Source organism: Bos indicus, chromosome 26, assembly GCF_029378745.1.
Source record: "Bos indicus isolate NIAB-ARS_2022 breed Sahiwal x Tharparkar chromosome 26, NIAB-ARS_B.indTharparkar_mat_pri_1.0, whole genome shotgun sequence".
Taxonomy (NCBI): domain Eukaryota; kingdom Metazoa; phylum Chordata; class Mammalia; order Artiodactyla; family Bovidae; genus Bos; species Bos indicus.
This window is the reverse complement of record NC_091785.1, coordinates 14,965,468-14,990,158: the sequence shown is the minus strand read 5'-3', so window position 1 is coordinate 14,990,158 and position 24,691 is coordinate 14,965,468. Positions and strand designations below refer to the sequence as shown.

The 24,691-nt window shown below is 47.9% G+C and overlaps 1 protein-coding gene across 1 annotated transcript; it reads right to left on the bottom strand.

Annotated features, from left to right (window-relative positions):
- Window positions 1-27: 27 nt before the first annotated feature.
- On the bottom strand, window positions 28-23,510 carry FFAR4 (free fatty acid receptor 4). Its single transcript, XM_019953063.2, has 3 exons — window positions 22,299-23,510; window positions 13,693-13,821; window positions 28-2,739 (listed from the first exon to the last, which is right to left on the bottom strand). Exons 1-3 carry the CDS (start codon window positions 22,863-22,865, stop codon window positions 2,350-2,352), a joined length of 1,086 nt encoding a protein of 361 aa, XP_019808622.1. The 5' UTR covers window positions 22,866-23,510; the 3' UTR covers window positions 28-2,349.
- Between the last annotated feature and the right edge of the window lie 1,181 nt (window positions 23,511-24,691).

The window sequence follows — 24,691 nt, the reverse complement described above, 5'->3', positions numbered from 1 at the left end:
CCCAGAGACCTGTAAGACAGTCATGCATCGCTTCAAAAGGCAACTTTAATTGACCAAATTTATTAACTAAAGATGAACAAAGGATCCCTGTCCTCTTGTCCTCAAGCTTGTGATAAATCTTACTTTGAAAGTGAGCTGCTTAAGAAATTCCACCAGCAGACAACTACTGGCTCCAACTTCCTCGGTGACACAGATTGGTGCACTCGCACTATGCACCAGGCCCCGAGCTACTGTTCCAGCCATTCTCCCAGCTTCCAAGTGCTGGCATGTCCCTGGGTTCTCTCTGGCTCTGGTTTCTTCTCTTTTTATTTCATAAAACCATAGATCTGCAAACACTCTGATGACTCCCAACACTGATCTTCAGGCCTGTACCCCACAGCCCTGCATCCACCTACCGGCTCTCCATTTGGTTCTCACTGGGGTTGCACATGCAGATGCCCCAAATGAAACTCTTGGTTCTTCTACCTCTCATCCTCCTCACTTCAGTTCAGTCGCTCAGTCATGTCCGACTCTTTGCAACCCCATGAACTGCAGCATGCCAGGCCTCCCTGTCCATCACCAACTCCCGGAGTCCACCCAAACCCACGTCCATTGAGTCGGTGATGCCATCCAACCATCTCATCCTCTGTCATCCCCTTCTCTTCCTGCCCTCAATCTTTCCCAGCATCAGGGTCTTTTCAAATGAGTCAGCTCTTTGCATCAGGTGGCCAAAGTATTGGAGTTTCAGCTTCAACATCAGTCCTTCCAATGAACACCCAGGACTGATCTACTTTAGAATGGACTCATTCTCCTAGCCTTCCCCATTTGTGCTGCCTGCCCTCCATCCTGTGGCTGTCAGGAGTCTCTGTTGAATCCTCTCTTTCCCTCACATTCTGTATCCTGTCAATCAATAAGTCATGTTTGCTCTGCCTTCCCAAAGTATGCCCAAGATCATTTCTCACAACCCCCCATTAATGTCCGGAAGATGGTGAGGGATAGGGTAGCCTGGCATGCTGTAGTCCATGGGGTCGTGAAGAGTTGAACATGACTGAACAACAACAGCAATGTCATCCACCTCCAACTTCCCCATCTTCTTTCTTTACTTTGGCAGCTGGCTAACTGGTGTCCATTTTCATTCTTGCTCCACAAAGTGCATTTCCTGAACAGGGCAACAAGAGTATTTAAAAACAAATAGCAGGTCATATCCGCATCCAAATGCAAATCTCCAGTGGCTGCCCACTGAACACAGAACAAATATTGATGGTAGACTCCCTAGCCCAGTATAAGCCAGCCCTGTAACCCCTCTCGTCTCCACTGATGGCCTCCAGCAGAGCATCCCTCTGTTCTGGTTTCAACGACAGGGCCTGGCCTAGAGGAAGCTCAGTCAATAGTTCGCTTTGTGCACACCGGTCTTTCTGTCCCACAAGCACACAAGCCTCTTTGCACCAGCACCAGGGTCTGCTCCGTCTGCAAAGCCTCATTCCCTGGATTCACGTGACTGGTTCCTTCTTGTGGTTTGCCCTTATGGCTCAAATATCACCCTCAGAAAGGTCTTCCCAGACCCTTCCCCACTCCATCTAAATTGTCATCACTGTCCCGTTTTCTTCATAACGTTAATTCGCTCTGTAACACTATGTGATCTATTGCCATGTTTGGTGTTTCTCTGCCCCATCTGGAAGGTAAGTGAGCTCCATGGGGACATGGTCCGTGGCTGTGGTTCACTGCTGTATTCCCACCAAGAACACTGACCACAGCACGTGCTTAAGAGGCATCTGACAGGTACCAATGAAGGGAGTCACTCCTGCTCTGACTTTCAAATGTTAGAGTCATCCGACCTCCTCTGTGACTTCATGACAAAGCTTCTCCTCTTATCAATGACGAACAAAGTCACCTTTCATTCCTCGGAAATTAAATTCTTGTTCCTTGGAAACTCCTCAAGCACTCTTCACATTGATGTATGATCCTGCAGCCTTGCAGGTCCAGGGTGGGGAGCGAGGGTGGCCGTGACTCTTTGGAGAAGACCGAGTCATGAGTCCAAGCCTCACTTCAGAAACCTGCACAGCGTGGCTTTACAAACAGGAGATGAGATGGCTGAATAGTCACAAACAAAAATTAATACATTTAATCATATTCCACATTGAAGAAGTTCACATCGAAAAGGAACCCACAGCAAATCTTTCTATACAGGATAAAACTGTTATACTGAATGATCACCCCTTAATTTACTGGTGCTGAAAATGGGCATTTGCATAGGTTACATTTTCTGAGAGCCGGTACCCTGGTGCCAAGGGTCATGGAAACGATCTCCCTTTGAAAACACACCACGGCTGGCCAGAGAGGGACACACAGATGCCTGTAGAGAAAAATGAACTAGCTGGAAATAACAGACAGATCATTTCTCCTGACAGACGTGTCTGTCAACATGGCTCCCTTTTCCGCGAAGAAGCAGCAGTGAAAAAACCTCCTCCATTCGTTCCTAAACAGGGACATGTTGTAGAGAATGGGGTTGACGGCCGCGTTGGCAAACGTAAAGGCCATCACCCAGAAGAAGAGGGACGGCCAGATGACCAGGTTCTGCTTGAAGTTCTGGATCAGGATGAGGAGGATGGTGATGATGATGGGGCTCCACATGATGAAGAAGGATATCATGAGCAGGAAGAGGGTGCGGAAGAGCCGGACGTCCTGCTGGGACACGCGCAGCTGGTGGCTCTCCGAGTAGGCCAGGCTCATGGTCAGCCTCTTCCTGGAAGCCTTCGTGATCTGCAGGAACACAAAACAGAGCCAGAGCCACGGTTTACGGCAGGATATCAGCGGGTGTCGCTCTAGGAGGACCAGAGAAGCCCCAGGAGCTGGAATCTGCCATCCTCGCTGCACTGGGGCTGTTTGGCTTTGGAGCTTTGTGTGGAGAGGGCTCCCTCCTCAGAGGCCTGACTCTCCTCCTGCACTAAGGATGTGCTGGAGAAATGGGGCAGCTGGCCTCCTGAGAATAAGGCCGAAGTAAATCCATGTTGCAAATAGTGTTGATGTACTGTGTGTGCTGTGCTAAGTCGCTTCAGTCATGTCCAACTCTTTGCAACCCCATGGACTGTAGTCCGCCAGCCTCCTCCGTCTATGGAGATTCTGAGGCAAGAATACTGCAGTGGGTTGCCATGCCCTTCTCCAGGGGATTTTCCAATCCAGGGATGAAACCCACGTCTTTTACATCTCCTGCATTGTCAAGCATGTTCTTCACCATTAGCCCCACCTGGAAAAGCCAGAATGGGAGGGTCTGGAAGAGAGATGTGTGATCATTCACAGAAGCACACTGCTGTGGTCTGAATGTGTCCCCACCGAGTCCATGTGTTGAAAGCTAACCCCCAAGGCTATGTTATGAGGAGCTGTTATTAGGAGCTGCCCCAATTAGGTTAAGGGAAGAAGCCCTCATCATGGGAATTAGTGCCCTTATGAGAGGCCCCAGAGTGCTCCTTCAGCCCTTCTACCCTGTGAAGACAGAGAGAAGTTAGTCTGCAACCCAGAAGAGCGCTCTCATCAGGATCCCACCATGTTGGATCCTGATCTTGGACTTCCAGCCTCCAGAAATGGAGAAATACTTTTGGTGGGGCTTGGAGGGTATTGTTTATAAGCCACCCAGTCTGTGGTAATTTGTCATGTCAGCCCAAACAGATAAAGATACACATCTCTCCCGTTATTTCTGTTTCTGAAAGTGTTAAGTAATTGAGTATATAAAATCAGTATGTGCTCAAAAGTACAAGCTGTTTGGGAACCATCTCCCCATCATGAAGGTCTGTTGGCACCACCAGCAGCTATATGGAGACCAGAGGAAACCGCCAGCAGAGAGAGACAATCCCCTCACACGGGCAAGCAGGCAGGTTCCTTGTCTGTGAGGGAGATGGGAGTCACTGACAGAACAGCGCTTCCTTCCCCCTTCCACACACCCACCCCACAATTCCCGTTCTGTGCTCTAGAGATGGGGAAGCTTTAAACTGGCCCTCAGATACATTGTTTGAAACAAGCAGGCATATCCAAAAAGGTGACTAGAAAGTTCTGAAATCAAATTGAGGTGTCCTTAAAGATTCCTGCTCCCAGTAAGAAAGAAGAACTGGTCGGATCACTGCTAGTGACATGTGTTGAAAAACTGAAACCATTTCCTGTTTGTACCCCCAGGTGAGAGATGACAACAGGTAGGATTAATATCTTTGTACATATCTTTGCACACCTAGATGCAATATCAGTAGAATAAATTCCCAAGAGTGGAACTGCAAGGATCTCTAATATTTTGTACTAACGAGCAGGGTCAGCTTTAGAGCAGAGGGATTGCAGGCAAGCAGGCTACTCTGGTGATGTGGGTTCAGAAGGGTGTTCTGGACTCTTCTGTCAGGAGCCCTTGCAGGCACTGCTGTCTGGGTCTTCTGTCCAGTCTGTTCTGTTCAGTTAGAGGGTTTTGCTTCAGTGTCGGTCAGAGAGGCTGGTTACTGGTTGGCAGTGGGCAGCCTTGCATGTGGAAATGGTCCATCAACTAAGGCAAGCTGACCAGATTAAAATAAAGCCCTGCATGTCCTCTCATCCCACTGTCCCATGTAAAACTAGTATTTTTGGAAGAGACAAATGTTTCATAACATCTCAGAACCAGAGTACTGGCGCTGGGTGGGCCTGCGCAGAGTTGGAGTAGCACTGCTCAGACTTCACTCTGCCGGTGAGGCCTTCCGCCCCACTTCATGTAAATGTAGATTCTGACTTTGCAAGGACCACACTCTGAGTAGCCAAGGCCTACCCAACCCTTCATTCTACAGGGTGGGCAACAGGCCCCCGAGAGAGGATTTAGCCAAAGTACTTTGACAACAGGAGCTGTGGAACTATTCATGTCAGGGAGCAAAAACCCTACAGAAGCCGAGTCCCTGAGAGAGGCGGTGGGGCTGCCGTTTAACTGTGCCTTCCAGGCACAGGGCGGTGGGCTGGCCTGACCTCCCCAGAGGTTCCAAAGAGCCCAGTGCTCAGGCTCTGGGCATACTTACAGTGTCCTGCCCTTCCACCTATTTCTAGTTGTCCTCTAAGTACAGCCAGAAAGCAGGAGGCCTGCCCTCCTGTATCACTTGCTCAGCTTTGGGGGTGCCAAGAGGTGGGGGTTGAGAGGAGAGGCTGGGGTGGGAGTGGGGGGTAGGCTGGTGCAGTTAGCCCAGTGGAGCCCTGGACCTACTAGCCTGACATGCTCTGCTCTAGTCTACGACCTCTGTCCTAGGGAAGAGATCCAACCCTGGATGTCTTACCACATTCGTGGTGCTTGCTAACTTTCCTTTGCTTAGTCTGGCCCTGTGTCCTTCTGCTTTTCCTGCAGCAGCAGTCTTCTGGCCACACAAAGAGTGCTTACATGTCTGGACATTTTAATGGCCTAAAGTCTTATCATTAGCTCTGCCCTGGCCTTCCTACAACCATTGCCCTATGATTCTTGAATCTCAAGAAGTGAAACAATTAGAAAGTAATTAGATTCATTCAAATTTGGGGCCAGATTCACTCTAAGATCTGAATGGCTTAAAATATTCTCTTTAGAATGCTTCTAACTAGCTAAAGGACATGCTGTGCCATGCTAAGTTGCTTCAGTCGTGTCTGACTCTGTGAAACTCTGTGGACTATAGCCCACCAGTCTCCTCTGTCCATGGGATTCTATAGTGGAGTGGATTGTAGCGCCCTCCTCAGCTAAAGGATAGCCATTTTAATTGTTTTATGGTTACATGCAATTGCTTCTGTGCAGTAGTTTTGATCTGGGCAACAGACACTGAATGGACAGAACCCCTTCCTTCCCACCATGAATGACAGGAATTGTGATCACCACGCTTTATGGAAGCTCCCTGTGTGCCAGGCACGGGGCTATACATTTATTTTATAAATTATCACATTTCATCTTCACAACTGCTCTTTGGATTTGTACTATTACTATCTTCACTTCAGAGATGAGGAAACTGAATCTCAAGAAATTTGAATAGCTTGTTGAAGTTCACTCCACCGATGCTAAATGGCTAAAGCCACCATCTGGGAAAATCCAGCTCAGCTGACCTGAAGATTAGTGATATCGTTAGTGATACCATAAATGGCTCCAACAGGGCTGCCTTCCTCCTGGCTCTTGTGCTCTGCAGTGCGGCTGTTGCTCAGGAGATGTGACCCACCATCTGAGACCCACATGCTAGAAGTCATGTTGGCACATCCAAGCTGGAAGGTGCTGTGTAGAATCAAAATTAGAATATGTGTTCAGGTGAAAGCTGGTTAATCTGAGATCTTGGATGGTAGACTTGGGAGGGTAACAGCTGCCCAAGGTGGAAGGGCTCCAGGCAAAATGGTACCACTTCTGAATAGCCTAAGTGCAGCCTGGTGGGCACACAAGGATGATTCCAGCAGCAGCCTCGTTGCTAGTGCTGTCTACACTGCTCTGCCAAGTGTCTTTTAGATTTTTTTTTTTTGCCAAAACTACGTGGCTTGCCAGATCTTAGTTCCCTGACCGGGGATTGAACCCAGGCCCTTGGCACTGAAAGCACAGAGTAACCACTGGACCACCAGGGAATTCCCTAGAAGGTTTTTGAGTGAATGATGTAAATGAAAGTTCGTATTTATTGAGAACTTCTTATGTGCCAAGCCTCTGTGCCTATCACTTGGCTTATCTCTCTAAATTCTCCCAATGATTCTGTGACTTATGTACTTTGATGATCCCCATTTTACAGAGGAGGAAACTGAGGCTCAAAGAGGTTAAGGAGATTGCCCAGCAGTACCCAGCTAAGCAGCTGCAGAGCTGGACTGCAAACCTTGGCAGTCTGTCCATGCTTAAACTAACTCCTTCCCACCCTCTAATATCTCCAACAGTAGCAGTCCTTCTGTCCAGCCTGTAACTCCAAGTTCTAAAGCTGGGAACATCCTGGTTTACCTCCCGTTGGCATCCTGCAATGCTTTGTTTCAGGTGCTCACATGGCACTTGCCACATATTCTCTGGTAGATGTTGAAGCATCATTCTTACCTCTGAGTCCCACAGGCTGCAGCTCCCTGGGGGTTGGGCCGCCCTGTGGCTTCTGTGGTCCAGGGCTCTGGCAAGGGCCTGACAATGACTATGAGCAGACAGCGAAACAGACTGACTCATGAGCCAAGTGAATATGTGGTTGGCTCTTTTTTTAGCACCGACTGATGCTACCATTTCCTTCCATCCACAGTTCCCACAGCTTTGAGGGAGTGAGAAGGAAAATGGGCCCATTATAATCAAATGTGGCTCCTCCCCTGCTCCCTTCCCTACTTTAGATGACATGACTAACCAACTTTCATTCAGGCTTTAAAGTGTCTCTGGCATCACACTAAATGCTTGATGTACTTTTAGATCAAATTAAATGCTCGATTAACATCTGAGGATTAACTTTAATCCTTAAAACAAGCCTCTCAGGTATGTTCTGTTATTTGGGGGGCAAGAGACTAGGCTCTGAAAGGTAAAGTCACTTGCTCACTGTCTCAAGGTCAAGGTGGAGAAGCACACCTCAGGGGGAATGCTCTTCACTGCCTGGGACATCCTGCAGCTTCCAGAACAGAGGACAGAGCTCCCAGGAACGTGGCCCACAGCCACCCCCATCAGGGTCACTGGCGCTTAATAGAGTGCACATACGTGGGCTCCCCTTCAGACACCACTTCTGTGGATCCGAGAGGCCTCAGGAATGCGCACTGTTCATTAACTCTTTAGGTGCTTCTCAATCTCTAAAATATGAGAACTACACATCTAGGACTGGAGAAGGAAATGGCAACCCACTCTAGTGTTCTTGCCTGGAGAATCCCAGGGACGGCGGAGCCTGGTGGGCTGCCGTCTATGGGGTCGCACAGAGTCAGACACAACTGAAGCGATGCAGTAGCAGCAGCAGCAGCAGGCATCTAAGACAATAGGCTTGGGGTTTTCCCCCAGTCCTTTGAAGAGTCGCTTTTAAATTGTCTGACTTGCTGCCTTTGCATTCACTGAGCATCTGAAGGCCATGACTGAGCGAAGCTTCTCCCCACCCCATGCCACCAGACCATGGCTGCAGACAGGTGAGTGTGGGGGTGGTCACTCCCAGTGACCCAGCTCCAGCCCCTTGGGTCTCCTCTGGGGGTTGCTTGGTCAATCCACACCCTCCCGATCATTAGACAACAGACTCCATCTTTCCAGAGGGCCCACCTCTTCTTCCATCACAGGCCAGCAGGCCCAAAGCTAAGGAATGACAGCCAAGCATGGGGAAAGGAAGGGCCATGTGCTTACTACCTAACACCTTCACCTTTAGCTGAAAGGGATTTCCTCTCTCTTCTAAGCCCTGAGCTAGGTAAAGGTTTTCCAACTTCAGGCCAGACACTCACTCTCTCTTCAACATATACTTTATTAAGCCCCTACTCTGTGGGCAGCACTCTTATAGGTGCTGGATGCACAGCAAGAAGCAAGGGAGCCCTGCCCATTCTGCACTTCCACTCTAGTGTTTGGTGTGGGGAGTATAGGAGGGAAGGGAGGGGACCAAAAAACCTACAAGCTGTCCCACAAATCCTGGAAGCGTCTCATCTTGCCATGGTGCTGGTTACTGGGTGACAGTATAAACCAAGCCCCACCCGTGAGCAAGGTCAGCTTGATCAAAGGCACTGGGGAGTGGCCTGGAGACTATTACCCTGGGAAACTGTTGATTGGAAAAAGCCACTGGAGATGTAGAGCACGCCTGAGTCAGGAGGCAAGAGGAATCTAGGGAGGCAGAGCGTGGAAAAGGCCATTGCCCTGAGCAGTGGGAGCAGCCCCGGAAATGAAGAACCTGGATGAAGCTTGCTCTCAACGCTCAGCCAGGGCAAGCCAGCAACCCAAAGCAGGACTTGAAAGTAGCTGTGCTCAAAGGAGAGTACGTGGAGCACCAGCCCAGAGAGAGCTCTGTGGGGAAAAGGCAGTCTGCAGTCAGATTTAGCAGTGCTGCCTACTCTGTTCTGGAGTTGGAGATTCTCAAAGTTTGTTAGCATAATAAAGGCTCTGAAAAGGCCTGCAGCAAAGAAGCCCACTTAACCTTGATTAATCCAGCATTTTCTAAGATAATGGAACCCTTCCTTTAGAACACATCCCACTGCTTGTGAGGAATAGAAGTCAGGATGATTTGAAACAGACACCTTGGGCTTCCCTGGTGGCTCCCTGGGGAAGAACCCGCCTGCCAATGCAGGAGATATAATCCTGATCCAGGAAGATGCCACATGCTGCAGAGCAACCAAGCCCGTGTGTTGCAACTATTGAGCCTCTGCTCTAGAACCTGGGAGCCACAACTATTGAGGCCCACACATCCTAGAACTCACAGCAAGAGAAGCCACCATGATGAGAAGCCTGTGCACTGCAACTAAAGAATAGCCCCACTGTCTGAAACTTGAGAAAAGCCCACACAGCAATGAAGACCCAGCACAACCAAATTAATTAATAAAAAAAAAAAAAAGAGCAACACCTCTCAGGCCTTGAGACAGTGCTTGAGTTAGTTAAGAGTTAGAAGTGACAGGTGTGAGGTAGGGCTGCTGGCAAAGTTACCTGTCCTGTGGCTCCAAATGATATGCTAATTGTGTCTCTATAAATATAGCTAATTAACACTGTTATTCAATTGATTTTCCAGAGTTACACTCTTGACAGAAAAAGCTCGGCAAAAAGGCTGATTCCGTCTCTCAGTTATGAATATCTTCAGAGGGAGAGAGAGATGCAAGCTAGGAGGCTCTGCTGGGTTCTCCACCTGGAAGCTCATCTGCTTCCAAGTTGCCCACAGGTGCAAAATGAGGACGCATGTCATAGTCCTCCTGGGAAAGGGGCAACAGGCAGTTTTACCAGTGGAGTGGAAAGTAATTTTCTGAAAGTCTTATATTTGCATGAATGTTGCGATTTTCAAAATCACATTTTACCTCTTTCGTATTAAAGTCTAGCAGTCTATTCGAAACATAATATCTGCACTCTCATTTTATCATGTTAAACAATGCCCTGGGACCCATTTGGCTCCAGAGGAAACAGGCCCACATTCATCAAGTGACTTTTCTAAGGTCACGCAGTAATAAAGCTTGGACTAGAATCTGTATCTTATGACTCTTTGTCCTGTGGTTTTCCCACTGCCCCAAAGAAGAAGGTGTTGTTGGCCCTTTCAGGGTGATCAAAGTTTGTTTCTTACTCATTCAGTAAGGGTTTATTGATCCCCTACAGTGAATAATCAAGGCTCTGTTTTAAGAACAGGACTACAGCGGTAAACAAAATGAGGTGTCTGCCTTTGGAGAGCTTGCATTCTAATGGGCAAGACAGACGATAAACAAATAAAAATGCACATATGGAATATGACACGGTTGGAAGTGCTTTGAAAAGAAATCAGGGTGAGGGACTAGAGAATGAGGGGGACTCTCTGGAGAAGAGTCTCTTGAGCAGAGGAGCGTGGCCCACACAGAAGCCTGGGGGTAGAGATCCAGGAGAGGAAATGGCAGGTGCAAAGGCCCTGAGGCAGAGCGTGTTGGCATATGTGAGGAACAGCCCCAAGGACACAAGGGAGATGGGGGGAGAAGACAGGTGAGAGAGAGGGGGCAGGCAAGGGCCAGATCACACAGGGCCTTGAGCAGAGAGTTTTAGCTTTTCCTGAGTGTGTGAGGGAAGTAATGGGATCTAAATCACATCTTTGACTCATTGCTCAGAACACCGTTTCATAACTGTGAGTCACAGCGGACAATCTGATTCATCCAGGAGCCGTCTTGGGATCTGTGATGGGAAGAACGGAAGGCTGGCCATGGGTTTCTCCGCGCAGTGTCTGGAATTGCAGTTACATGTGGACGGATAAGAGGACCCCTCCCCCAACTCCTCAGGGCTCAAGGATATTTCCAGGTGAGCCCTGGCATGAGGAGAAGATGGAGGGGGTGGGAAACCTTTCCAGAGAAGTCATCCTTCTTCAGAAGGCGGCTGAGTAGTGTGAGGCCCAAGTGAATAGAGGCAGATCGGAGCCCTCTCAGCCTCTTCGGGGCTCAGGGGTGCGACCGCCCAAGCAGGAGACATGGATGCCCCCGCCAGCATCTGCCCAGCCCTCCCCCAGCCAACCAACCAGCCCAGCCCCACCACCAGATCCTAGTTCCTGCCTTGCCCCAAATCTGGGCCCTGCTGTTCATTCTCTCAAAAATCTCAGCAGTACCTCCTCTTAGCATGCTGTGAGAGGATGAGAGGAGCAGCCTTGCCTAACAATTAACAGCAGCAGTAATTTCTTCATCCCCTGCTACAAGCAGGTGTGACACTCACCACAGTCGCACCATGAGTAACTCCTATGTCTCTCACCAAAATCTGAAACTATTGGACTTTTGATCATTATTTTGCAGACGAGGGAACTGAGGTTCGGAGAAGGTAAGTAACTTGCTGAGGCCACACAGCAAGTAAGGGGCAGATTCAGGACTGGTTGTTAAAACAACACTCTCAGGTCTCCTTCTTTTACATCCTTTTGTCTTTTACAGCCCTTTGCCTTTCTCCGTTTTCCCTCTTTTTTCTCTTTTAACAATTTGCAAAGTGTTTTCACACAAAGCCTCAGCATGGGTTTCACTGCATTGCAGAGCAGTGAAAATTGTGTCTCCCCCTTCCTTTTCTTGTGTTAAAGCTCCTTCCAGATTGTGACCTGCTCTTGACCACTCTCCACCCCCACACCGACACTTCACACAGCAGATCCTCGACAAACGTCTGAAGAATTAAAGTGTTGGAACTCTGGAACCAGACTGCTAGGTTTATGTCATGATAAGGCTGCTTATGAGCTGTGTGAGCTTTCATAAATTACTTAACTTCTCTATGCCTACGTTTCCTCATCAGTAATTCCGGTTAGGAGTAGACGAGTTCCTGGCACGTGTAAACACCGCTTGTTAAAAAAAAAAAAAAAAATGTTTTTTTTTAAATAAATTCATTCTACAGGGCTTCCCTGGTGGTCTAGTGGTTAAGAGTCCGCCTGCCAATGCAGGGGACATGAGTTCGATCCCTGGTCGCAGAAGATCCAACGTGCTGTGGAGCGACTAAGCCCAAGCGCCGCCACTATGGAGCCCACACGCCTGGAGCCCGTGCTTTGTAACAAGAGAAGCCGCCTCCGTGAGAAGCCCGCACGCCACAATGAACAGTAGCCCTGCTCACCATAGCTAGAGAGAGCTGGAGTGCAGAAACAAAGACCCAGTGCAGCCAGAAATAAGTAAATAAATAAACCTTAAAAAAAACTGCAATCTACATTTCTCTTTTTTCCCTCGCTTTTTTCTTTTAACATAATGATAGTAACTAAAGCTCACAGAGCATTTATACATGCCAGACTCCCACTGTAAGCACCTTGTAGACCTCAATGCCAGGCTTGAATCTGCCTCACACCCTTGAACAAGCCGCAGGTGGAGCGTCACTTAAATGGGTCACAAGCCAACTGGTGGGAAAGAGCCTAGGGATGAACGTGGTGGTCCTCTCTCACAGAATCCAAGGACTACAAGACTCAGATGGAAGATGGCTCGGTTTGGGGTTCTAAACCTCTAAGCAGGTCACAGATCTTTAGCTACAAAGAAAGGGCCATAAAAGTGGCCAGACAGCAAGCAGGACCTAAGGGCCCCACTTCAGTATGCTCATTTACCATATGACCCACTATATGCTATAAAACCAAGATTCAACAACTGTAAAACATTGGAGAGGACTCAGAGGTTTTGTATTAAACCTTCTAAAGTGAGCGTGAACACAGGCAGACGCCTCCTTTGCCTGGGCCAGCATCTCATATGCAAATGTGCTGCCTCAAGGGCTGGCAGGTCTTTTTTTACATCCCTGTACATAGTCACACTTGAAGGAGGAAATCATTTCCTGTTTCAGTGCACTTACGAAAGGCACAAGCCCTGGGTGTGAAGGGCAGCAATGGATGGAGACAGGCGGGGCTTCTGGTGAGGTTCAGCTTCTGGGAGCTGCTTCTAGGAGTGTGGTCAGTTTGTGAGCTGTGTGTATATGCTTTCTGTGTTTATACTGTACTTCAATTACAGTTTTTAAAAGTGTACATTCTTTATTGCCACATTGCTGTTTGTGATAGGGAAACAATGACACAACCCAACCCAAAAGCTCATAAAATAAATTATGTCACATCTGTATGATGGAGGACCATGAAGTCATTGCAAATAATGAGGCAGAGTACAGGAACTGATACAGAAAGATGTCACGATATAGTCCTCATCAAAAAAGGAAGTTGCAAAAAAAAGGAAGTTGCAAAGTAGAAAGCATTATCTCAAATCTGAAAATAAAATGGTTGAACCATGGAAATAGTTGATACTTAATAGTTGACCATTTTATATGGTTCAGTATATATATATGTGTGTGTGTGTATGTTTATATGTACACACATGTACATATACATGTTCACATTGCATATAAGTATGTATATATATAAATGAATAAAATATAACCTGAAAAAAAATTCTTTAAACTGCCAACAAAGGGGGTAGACAAGATTTTTAGTATCTGTGTTGCATATTTCTATGTCTTTAATTTTTTATAATGAGTTATATTACCTTAGTGATCAGCAAAAACAATAATTATAACAATCACAAAGATAAAACTTTTTAAAAATACCACACTTTTGTCCCTTAGAGGGATGGATCTGGGGAGTGAGCCAGGATTGGGCTGATGTGAATTCTAAGGTAACTTCTGACCTAGAAATGCTAAGATTCCATCTGAACCCGAATGAAGTTCAGCCACTGGGTTTGAAGCAAACGTACCTGTAAAATTTTGGAGTAACTGATCACAATAAGCAGTCCTGGTACCAAGAAGTTGAAAATAGCAAATGACACGTCCCAGGTGATTTCTCCGCCAATACTGGGCCAAACCAGCGTGCAAATCGAAATTTCCTACATACAAAAAGGAAGAGAAGGTCATTTAACGTGGGGTTCTTATTTGGCCTTTAGCTCAAGCCTAGTTGAGGTTATCTGGCACTGTTACGCTGTTCTGTTTTGATGTCACACAACTGGTATGATAAGAAACCCTAGAATCCCTTCTACTGCCCACACAACCCCACTGACAAGTCATTTGCCTCAAACCGTGATTTGCCTCAGAATCACTGTGATTATTATTCCCATTCTCCAGTGGAGGCACATGAGCCTCAGGGTCCCAAGGCTGGGAGACCTAGGCGTGATTTTGGATCATGGCTCCATCACACGGATCGTGTCCAAAGGCATGACCCCGGGTTCAGTGCTCTACTTCCTTGGACTGAGCTGCAAAGAGCCATTGAGGCTTCTCTTCCAAATCCTTCATTTTACAGGAGAAAAATCTGACCCCTGAAAGTTTACATAGATTGGAAGAGATGTGCTACACGCAAACATATAAAACCAGGAGCGAGGTTTCAGTATAGTCACACTGCTGAAGGCAACAGTCTCCATTAGGGCATTAAGTGTTCGTTTGGGGGATGTTCAAATGTCTAAACTGCATCAAGGCAGTCATGGCTTACTCCAGAACTGTGCTGGAGCCCAGACTCGGGAACTCTGTCCTCGTGTTCCTCTCCTGCAGGGAAGCACCCAACAGGCGTGAAGCGAAGGTGCAGCCGCAGACATCAGCTAAAGAGGTAAAACCACTGAGATGGGACGGAAGAGTGTGTAAGTTTGTGACCTCGCTGCTATTGCTATCGCTACATTGTGTTGAATTCAAATGTTTGACACTAATTACAAACCCCAAAACCTTTTGGGAACTCACTGGATAGTTACCAAGAGCTACTACAATAATTTCTTCCAACGAATAAATAGGTTAAGGAAAAGACTTCCATCTATCTATCCATCCTCCCAAACACAAATCTCCAGCATCTGCTTGACTATAGGACAAAACTATTTAGAAAACAAGAGCCCTACACACTTTCAAACACATAGAACAAATTTTGAAGAACACTTTCTCTGTGAAAAGACCACATTATTGATTTTTGGTGGACAGGACATCTTAACCACTGTCCAAAAGCAGTATCATCAACCACAGCATCATTCACTCATTTGACCAACATTTATTGAATGTTATTCTAAGAAAAGGGTTTCCTTGGTGGCTCAGTGGTAAAGAAGCTGCCTCCAATGCAGGAGACACTGGTCCTTGAGAAGAAGGAAATGGCAGCCCACTCCAGTGTTATTGCCTGGGAAATCCCATGGACAGAGGAGCCTGGAGGGCTACAGTCCATGGGATCACAAAGAGTTAGACATGACTTAGTGACTAAACATCAACAACGGAGACTAAGCAAAGGGACAGAATTTTTATCATTTTCTAATGTGTATCAAGGAGAAGGCAATGGCACGCCACTCCAGTACTCCTGCCTGGGAAATCTCATGGACGGAGGAGCCTGGTAGGCTGCAGTCCATGGGGTCCCTAAGAGTTGGACACGACTGAGCGACTTCACTTTCACTTTTCACTTTCATGCATTGGAGAAGGAAATGGCAACCCACTCCAGTGTTCTTGCCTGGAGAATCCCAGGGACAGGGGAGCCTGATGGGCTGCCGTCTATGGGGTCGCACAGAGTCAGACACGACTGAAGCGACTTAGCAGCAGCAGCAGCAACATGTATCAAAATTGCGTGGTTGAACTCAAAATACAATCAAGTAATCACCCCTTTTCCTGTTTGGTATTAACAAACAATAGTAACATCTGAAATTCACTGAGCATTTATTCTTGGCCAGGAAACACTTTACACACATTATCTTATTGAATGTTCAATACAGCCTTTTTTGAAGTGCATAGTTATTTTCCCCAAATACACAGAGGAGGGAACTAAGGCTTAGAAACATTCCCCTAAAATATTAGTCTAAAACACTAAAGATATAGTCCTTTTTAATCATCTTCAAAGATCTGAGTGGTTATAAAGGATATCCAGGGATCTACCAAGAAAACTCTAAAGCAAGTCAGGCAGGGAAGAATCATTTAGTTATATTTATGCCTTAAGGTGGGCTTCCCTGGTGGCTCAGATGGTAAAGAATCTGCCTGCCATGCAGGAGACCCCGGTTTGATACCTGGGTCGGGAAGATCCCCTGGAGAAGGAAATGGCAACTCACTCCAACATTCTTGCCTGGGAAATCCCATGGACAGAGGACCCTTGGAGGGCTACAGTCCATGGGATTGCTAAGAGTTGGACATGACTGAGTGACTAGCATTTCCTACCTTGAGATGGGGGGTGCAGTTGGGGTGAGAATGTTGCTTCCTTTTCCTATTTGATTCAGATGACTTGCAAATGCACTGAATATTCTAGAAACTTATTATTCTATCCTCACCCCACTGTGCACACCTGATGGAAGAAAGTTTATTAGAGCTGTCTACATTTTGGTAGTTGGAAAGAAATCTGTATCTCTCATGGATCTTCTGAATATTGGCAGTGCAGTGACCACAGTTCTTTGGGAAATCCACGCAACCTTTGCTTGTACTCAGACCTCCCCCCACCAGGGACCCCTCACTCCGGGTACACTGGTGGGCAACACATATCAACAGATATGTTGAAGCAGCTATCAGGAGAAACAGATTCCAGCCCTGAGTGGGACTTAGTCTCCAATTCTTACGCCTGTGATGGGAAAATGTACAGAGAAACAGATGACCCCAGAACCATTTCTTAAAACCCCCAAGAGACCCCAAACTCTTTCCAAAAACCCTCTCCAGAATGTCTGCCCTACTTTCTTCAGGCTTAAAAAGAATTTGTAGAAGAATGTGTAATGATAGAACAAGGTGTTCCTTCTAAATTAGGGGGGAAATATAGATCTTTAAATAATATGCCTGTATCAGCCTCATGTTGAGGAAAATGTGTAGGTGTGAATGTACAGGTATCCACCCACACACCCACACAGAGAAGCATAGAAAAGACTGGAAATCCAATTAAAAATAAAAAAGACCAAAAGAAGCCAAGCACACAGACACTTGATGCAGGAATGGTATATGTCAAGTATGTAAGCCCCCGTGATTCAAAATATTGAGAAATTTTCCTTCAGATTTTCTTGCACAAATGAGTACCAGGTAAATTTTAATATTTTGCTAATAATTATGCTCAGTGATTGGAAGGTGAAGATGTTAAGAAATGCTCAGAAAAGACAGATAAAGGCTTCTCATCACTGAGTGACTCAGTGGGCATTTGTAACACAATGATGCTTCCGTCATTTTCTTGTGCTCATTAAAATAGGCATGTGGGGGAAAAAAAAAGACTGGAAAGATACACTCCAGAAAATTAACAGTGTCTATTTCTAGGTGGGACTCAAGTTATATTTACTCTTTTGACTTATGTGAATTTTCTAAATTTTCTATAATATGTCTATGTGACTCTTACAAGAGGGAAAAAATGGCAGTAAAAGTTTATTTGTAAGAGAAATGATGAGCAAATATGAAATACAAATTACCATGATAGTTGAGAAACCTGAACAGGTTTTTTTTTTTTTCAACAAACACAACGAACCCAGACTCTCAAGACTCTCAAATTCCGTGACACTAATGAAGATGCTCTTTGACTTTTTGATCGTGGCTCTCACTCCAGATAGGAGTGTGTAAGGAAGTAAGATAAGAACTCTGCCAGGCACCCTCATCCATGAACTAAGAGACAGTGAGGGTGGCTTGCGTGAACTAAATGACTAATTACATGTACTCTAGAAAGCTTTATATGGTGTCATTGGTTAAATGCAGTATTTATCATCATTTCAAAAAAAAAAAGAACAGGCACCAGGCCCACAGTCCAAGACCTAACATGGTGTTATAAGTTTGTTTCTGTGGGAAAGTCCATTCGACATAAGTCATTTTGCTTCTAGATATTCTCAGAGGCTGTGACTTGTAAAGGAGTTTGGCAGTCAGTCAAATCTGGAAGGTTGGGGCGTGAGTATTAGAATATTCTCTGTAATTTTTCTGCACATTTAAAATGTTTTCTGATTTTAAGAAGGAAATTTGAAAACCAAAGGCACTGGGTCTCCTTTCCTACTGAGCCACACAAGCGGCGTTGGCTCAGCTGGTGACGGTGTCCTGCAATCTATTTGTCCAACCACTCACTGACTCAAGCCACCGTGGCTGAGCCACTGAGAGGCCACTGAGGGAATGGGCCAGGAGGCTGCGGTGCAGTCAGGGAGGGAGAAAAGCACTAGGAAACTTCAGTACAAACTGAACAAACTTCAGTACAGTTCACAGCAGTGAACCAGAAGTGCCCAGAGGGCTACCGGTGATGGGACTGTGGAGTGACCAAGAACGCGGCATCCAGGAGGGGTCGTGTCAACTGTGCCTGTGAGGATGGGGCTTTGGCCAAGAGAAAAAAGGAGGCTGGAGCTCCATGTCCCAATCAGAAAGGATGTAGGTGGGAGGCCAGGTACAATAGTGTGAAATGTGCTTGGGGGTGACCTGTATTCCCATCCCAATCTCTGTGTCCCCCTGGCAGTCTCATCCACTTCCACGGTGGCTTTTTGCAGATGCTGCTGCCATCTACTCTTTTCAGCCCAGTGTTCCGCTGAACCCCAGACTGGCCTCCCCACCCCAAGAGCATCTCTATAGGATGCTTCACAGGCACACCTAGCCTCCAGTGTCATACCCCAATGATTCCACCTCCTGCATCATAGTATCCAGGCACAGAGCCTCCATTTTCCAAGCTGTCAGATACCTGACAGCTGCCCTTCCACCTTCTTCTCTCTCCACTCAGAGGGAACTCCTAGGTTCTGTCTTAACAGCTATGCAACTCACCACAAGCTCTTTCTCATTGCCCCCCAAGACCCAGCCATCTCTCACCTTGTAAGTCCCAATGCCCTAAAGGGTATGTACCTGGCCCTTCTCTAGTTGGCCTCCAGCAACCCTTCCAGCTGCATCTCATGCAAACATGTGGGCTGTTTCTTCTGCTGTAACGCCGCTCCAGTCCCCCATGTCACTCATGGCTTTCCAGGAAGACTCCCCTGAGACTGGGGGACATCTATCTACTGCTCAAGAGCTGGTCCCTCCCCCCACCAGCTGACTCATCTGCAAAGGCCACCTGATTTCAGCTGTTTCTTGTCAGCTTCTCTAATGACTTTTCCTGGAACACCCTTGGGGATCCCTTTGTAAATAATTCTCCCTGCCCCACCTCTTCAAACAAGATGGAAGACCTCAAGGTTGTTTTAAGAAACTAGGCATCCTAGTTCTATATCTCCACTCCTCTCAGCTTCCCAGCTGAGAAGAAAGAACATACCCATGCAAGAAATGGACTTACTTTCCTGTATCTTAAAAGTATCCTTTAATATCAGCAAACGTAAGCAAACTTGTCTCCTCAGTCAGTCCACACGCAGTAGAGACACAACGGCATTATTGGCCTGAAATGAAACCCGGACAGGGCAGAGAGCAGTGTGACCAAGCACTCCTCTGGAAGTGTGAACTCATGGGAGAGGATCCTGGAGGGACAAACAGACCCTGGCTAACTTCCAGTTCCATCCTTTGTTCATCCTGTGACTTTAGGCATCTTCTCCTTCAGAAAATAAACATGAGAACACCCACTCGTGGGGTTACTGTGAGGTTACTGAATTGTGCCAGGGTCTGAGACCAGAAGCTGGGTGACCTACATGCACCTCCTTGGAGAGAAGGACAGTGTTTTGGTCATGTGACTCATGGTGGGGTCAGGAGGGAGGGGTGCTCAGTAAATGTTTGCAGAATAAATGGGCAGCACACTCTGCCCAGGGTGGACAGTCCTCCCCACCTGCCAATGAGGGTCACGCCCTGCTGGGACCATAGCACGCACAGACAGGAATCCTATTGGAATAGGCTGGGATGACCTGGCTGAGATGGCTAAGTTGCTAGGATGTGTCCACTCTCCTAAAATGGCAGTGTTTTCTTTGCTTGTTTGTTTTTAATGTCAGTCTTTTATTTTCTAGCAATCAGAAGAATTATACTGTTTGAAAAATGTTTAAAATATTTATAACCAAAGATAAGGAGACTAATAATAGCTGGCAACTCTTGAGTGATTAACTCTGTGTGTGCCAGGTGTTAGTTCATTTACTAAAGATAGTCACCACGATGTTAATAAGGGTAAAATTGCTACTGTGCCCATTTTGCAAATGAGGAAAGTGAGGTATAAGAGAGATGAGACCACTTGCCTCTGTCTCACAGCTCCTAAACGGCAGGGATGGGAATCAAACTCAGATCATCTGACTCCAAAATCTGCATTCCTAATACCAAATTATCTAGCGTTTTCTAGAATGTCTACCATTTCATCTAAGTTTGCGAGAGTCTAATTACCCTGACTGCTGGGCACCCACTGTCCAAATGGACAAAGATAACCACGTTCCTGGGGACTGGGTTTGACCAGGGGTGGAGTTCAGATAAGCGGAAAACTCTGAGAGACACTGTCTCCCTGGCCTGTTCTTCTGGAGGGGAGGGAGCCAGTCTGCGCCTGGGTTTAGTTAGTTCTCTGAGCTGGTGGTTTGGGTAGGAAAATGTCCCCCATCCAAAACCTCCATATTTAGTGTCCAAGTGGGAGGGGGCAGGCAGAGTCAGGAAGTTGGGAGTAGAGGATTGAGAAAACAAGTCTTTGCTAATTTTAAATTTGACTCTCAGTTCAGTCTAGACTAGATCCTTCTCTGTCTCTTTTTTTTAATGCTCCCCCTCCCTTCCCCCCCACCCCAATTCTCATTCTTCTCAACTTATTCCTTTAACTGCAGAGCCTCAGTCGACCCACCTATAAAATAAGACGTTTCCTACATGTTCAGGGCATAGCCCTTGAGGAACCAGGAGATTTGTTTGTTGGGAGGTGTGGGTATGTGTGTGTTGTTAGTGTGGAGCAGGTAGGGAAAACAACAGAGGATGGAGGCTGGAAAGGACTGTCCCAGGTTTTCATCACAAGTTTCACAAGTTCCACCTTGGGGAACATGGCTCGCGCAGCCAGCTCACTTATCCCTAATCTTCTGGCCCACTCTCTCCCTCTCCAAAGGCTCTTAAGACCAAAGTGGTGTATCTGCAGTAAAATAATAAGAGGGGTGTGTGTGCCCAGCCCCAAAAAGGATTGAAGGAAGGTCACCCCAACGCGAAACTCCACAGAGGCATCTTACGGTAAAACTCCCGCCATCCCTGAAGAGCTGTGGAGGGTCCAGCCCCCACAGGTGCCATACCTGGGGTAAAATACAGAGTGGCAAGGCACGGAAGGTCCTGCCTCTGTGCGAAGGCCTTCTGACTCAAACAACCCCTGTGTCCACGTCAGCAAGCAGTTTTAGTCTGGGTTGTTGGCTGGGAGGTGACAAGAGCCTCGTTTTTTAGTGTCATTTGCCGGTTAAGTAGAAGTGTACCTGAAATAGTACTCCCCCTCCACCCCCGCCCCCCAGGCGCCTTCCGGTGGGGCTCACAGACCTCTGTCCCTGGCCCTCCCCGAGAGGCGCACAGAACCTAACGCCGGGATAACAGCCAGAATCGCGGGCCTCTGTCCAGGTCTGGGGTTTCGGCTGAATCTCCGCACGCGCAAGCCCTGCCTGCAGTCGCACCGCAGCACACCAAGGAGAGCAGACCCGCGCCCGCAATTCCGGACCGTGGGACTGGAGCAGACTCGAGCCAATGTCGTGAACAAAGCAGAAGCTTTGTTCTATCCCACAAAGATCCTAATGGCATCTCTGGGTGCGCCGCCCGAGTAAAGCTCAGGGGCTCAGACTTGAGAATCTTCGGAATATTTCGGGCGCCCAGGATACTCTGAAGTCACTCTTCATCCAAAACCCCCAGGGTAAGATACCGCGGTATAATTTAATCCCTCCAGTTTAATCCCTTCCGTTTTGCAGTTAGAAAAACTGAGGCTCCAGAGAGGAAGTGACAACCCCTGTAGAGGCAGCACCAGGTCTGGGGTCTCTGGGTCTCCAAGGCCCTTTCTCTCCGGCCCATCCACACACACATGCCCGCGATTCTCAAAGCAAGACCCTCATTCACCTCGCACCGAATCTGCTGAGCACGATGTCAGCTCCTCCTCTCACTAAGGGTGAGATACTCTGAGCAATTCACTCTCTGCGTACCTTGGCTTCCTCATCTGTAAATACGTATGATAATAAGTACTGCGAGAAAGCAGAATTTACTATAATGTGATCAGTCATTCCAGGTCTCCCAAGTTCCGTCTGTCTAACCGTTAAGCCCCCGTTACTCCATTAACCTCGCAATAGTGCACCTTACAAGCATTTTGGGGACTCCACTCACAACGTTTTGGCGGGCGTTTAATGTAATCTACATCGTAGGGTCATAGTGAAATTTAACAGGTAAAACTTAGTATCGAGCACGGTGACACAACTATTAAATGCACAAATGGCCTATTATTGTTTTGTTGTTTTTGTTAATGATCATCCCAGATCACCGTCTCCGTCGCATTCCGCCTTCCAGCCCTTCCCGGACACCTGCCCGGCGCGCACACCGCGGCGCTCACCTGGTCAGCGCCGGGTAACCGCTGCGGGAGGACGCGGAAGAAGATGCAGAGGGGCAGCGCCGCGATCGCCGAGTAGCCCCAGATCAACGCGAGCAGCGCGGCCCGCGCCCGCCGCCCCGGGCCCCGCGCGCCCCGCTGCACGCGCACGATGCACACCACGCGCTCCAAGCTGACTGCCGCCAGCGTGAAGATGGTGACGCTGCCGCTCAGGGTCATCATGTAAAAGAGCAGGTGGCAGGCAACCGGGCCCAGGAGCCAGGCCTCCGTCCAGCGCACCACCAGCACGAGCGGGATGGAGCTGGTGAAGAGCAGGTCCGCGCAGAAAAGATTGAGCACCAGGCTGGCGGTGGTGCCGCGGCGCCGTCGGCGCGCTACCAGCACCAAGGCGCACACGTTGCCCAGCAGCGACACCACAAAAATGAGTGCCAGCACCACGGTCTCCACGGCGTTCAGCACTAGCCGGTGGTCGCCCTTGACATCGGAGAAGAACGGGAAACGGGTGCGGTTGGCCCTCTCCAGGCTGCGCACGGGCGCAGTGCCCGCCGCCTGCGCGCACTCAGGGGACATGCCGGGCACCTCGCGGCCCGCAGCCTTCTGCGAGCGGGCTCATCTGGGAGGTGACTGAATGCCAAGGCGGGGAAAGAGGGAGGGAGAGGGTTGCGACATCTCCCCTCTGGCCCCCTCCCGCCTGAGCAGCGCCGGAGCTGGGCGTTGCAAGCTAAGCCTGGGGCGCGCGGGAACGAGGAAGTGCCAGCGACGCCGGCTGGAAATACCGGGCTGTGAGGGAGGCGGCAGTCTAGGTAGAGGACGCCCTCGGCCGAAGTAGGATCACCTGAACCCCCGGAAACCCCGCAAAGCTTCCCCAGCCCCTTTCATCCGCCAGGGGCACCAGGAGGACAACTTTAATCCACTGATATAGTTAAAATTGATTTAGGAGTGCTTGAGCTGGACTCTGGAGATCATTCTGTCCTGTGCTTTTCAGGCTTCACCAGAGAAGTCTCAGGGGTCTAGGAATAAATCCCAAAGCAGCTTGCAATAGGTCCAGATCTTTTTGTGGGGGTGGGGAGGAGTCATTTATCATTGCTAAGTAACACGTGACTGGGTAGATTAGTTCATCTCTCTGCCCTAGTATTTTAAAATCTATAAATGGAGATAATAATATCCCATTGGGTAATTGTGAGTACCATAGAAAGAGATTTATACTTGGCACACAGTAATTGCTCCTGAAATGTTATCAATTATCAATTGCCATAATTAAAATCCAGGTAAATTCTGCATTCTGAACAAAGATATAAAATACTTTCGTGTAAAAAGAATGGGGCCCAAAAATATATTGAATAAACTTGGCACCCAGGAAAGACAGTCACTCCAAGTACACACAGATGGTGAATGTGCCTCTGGCACCCCAGTTTGACAAACACTGAACAAACCAGTCCCCTTACAGATGAAGAAACTGAGGAACAACACGAAGTGACTTGCCCAGGGACTTCCTTGGTGGTCTAGTTGTTAAGACTCTGAGCTCCTAAAGCAGCGGGCACAGGTTCAATCCCTGGTTGGGGAACTAAGATCCTACAGGACATAAGGTGCAGCCACCAAAAAAAAAAAAAAAGAGACTTGTCCAGAGTGGTGCCTGGTTAGTGATAAAGCCCCTGACCCAGACGTTTCTGTCACACCCCTGTTGTCCAGTTTTCTGTTATAGTAAGTTAGACAGAGAAAGAAAGTGTGCCTGTGGCCCTAGACCCAGTGACCACTTCCCTGCCAGACACCGTCCCACCACCCACAGCCTCACTCTCTTCCCCTTTGCCATACTACCAGGCCCATCCATCTTGTAATCATCTGGGCATTAACTAAGAATTTGGGGCACTAGCATAAGGTGCTCTCTGGTGGGGCGGAGGGGGAGAGGGCGGTCATATCTGTGTTTGCTTATCACTGTGGCATTTGGGGTCTGAGTTGACGATGTGACCTCTGAACTGAAGGGCAGATTGCATGTCAGTGGGAGATTTTCAACTTGAACCTGGATTAAATTCAGGTAGTAAAAGGGAAGCAGTTTGCTTTCTGACACAGACCAAAAAGGGCAAGAGATTGAAGTAAAGGGAACTCGAGTGTGATTTGGTAACTGCCTGGTTGGGGCCACAGTGTGTTAGTTTCTGTGGAAGGGAAAGGAGGATTCTGTGTGTGTGTGAGCACATTCTCGATGCACAGCATGGAGGCAGGAAGAGATTTTCCCAGAGTGGCCAACAAGAATTCAGTCTCTGCACTAGAAAGCCTTCTCCATCTTTACCCTCCTGAGTTCTCTCAACGGCAAAATGCATCTTGCTAGCATAGAGGTTCCCAGACTTTCACATCATCTACATGGCATTCATTGGCCAAAAGAAAAACCCAACAGTTTAGTT

Bases quoted from the DNA above. Each gene is read 5' to 3' on its own strand.
- FFAR4 (XM_019953063.2), bottom strand. From the start codon at position 22,865: ATGTCCCCTGAGTGCGCGCAGGCGGCGGGCACTGCGCCCGTGCGCAGC. The intron at 13,822-22,298 runs GTGAGCGCCGCG...TTTTGTATGTAG, and splicing joins GGTTACCCGGCGCTGACCAG to GAAATTTCGATTTGCACGCT. The intron at 2,740-13,692 runs GTACGTTTGCTT...GTGTTCCTGCAG, and splicing joins GTTACTCCAAAATTTTACAG to ATCACGAAGGCTTCCAGGAA.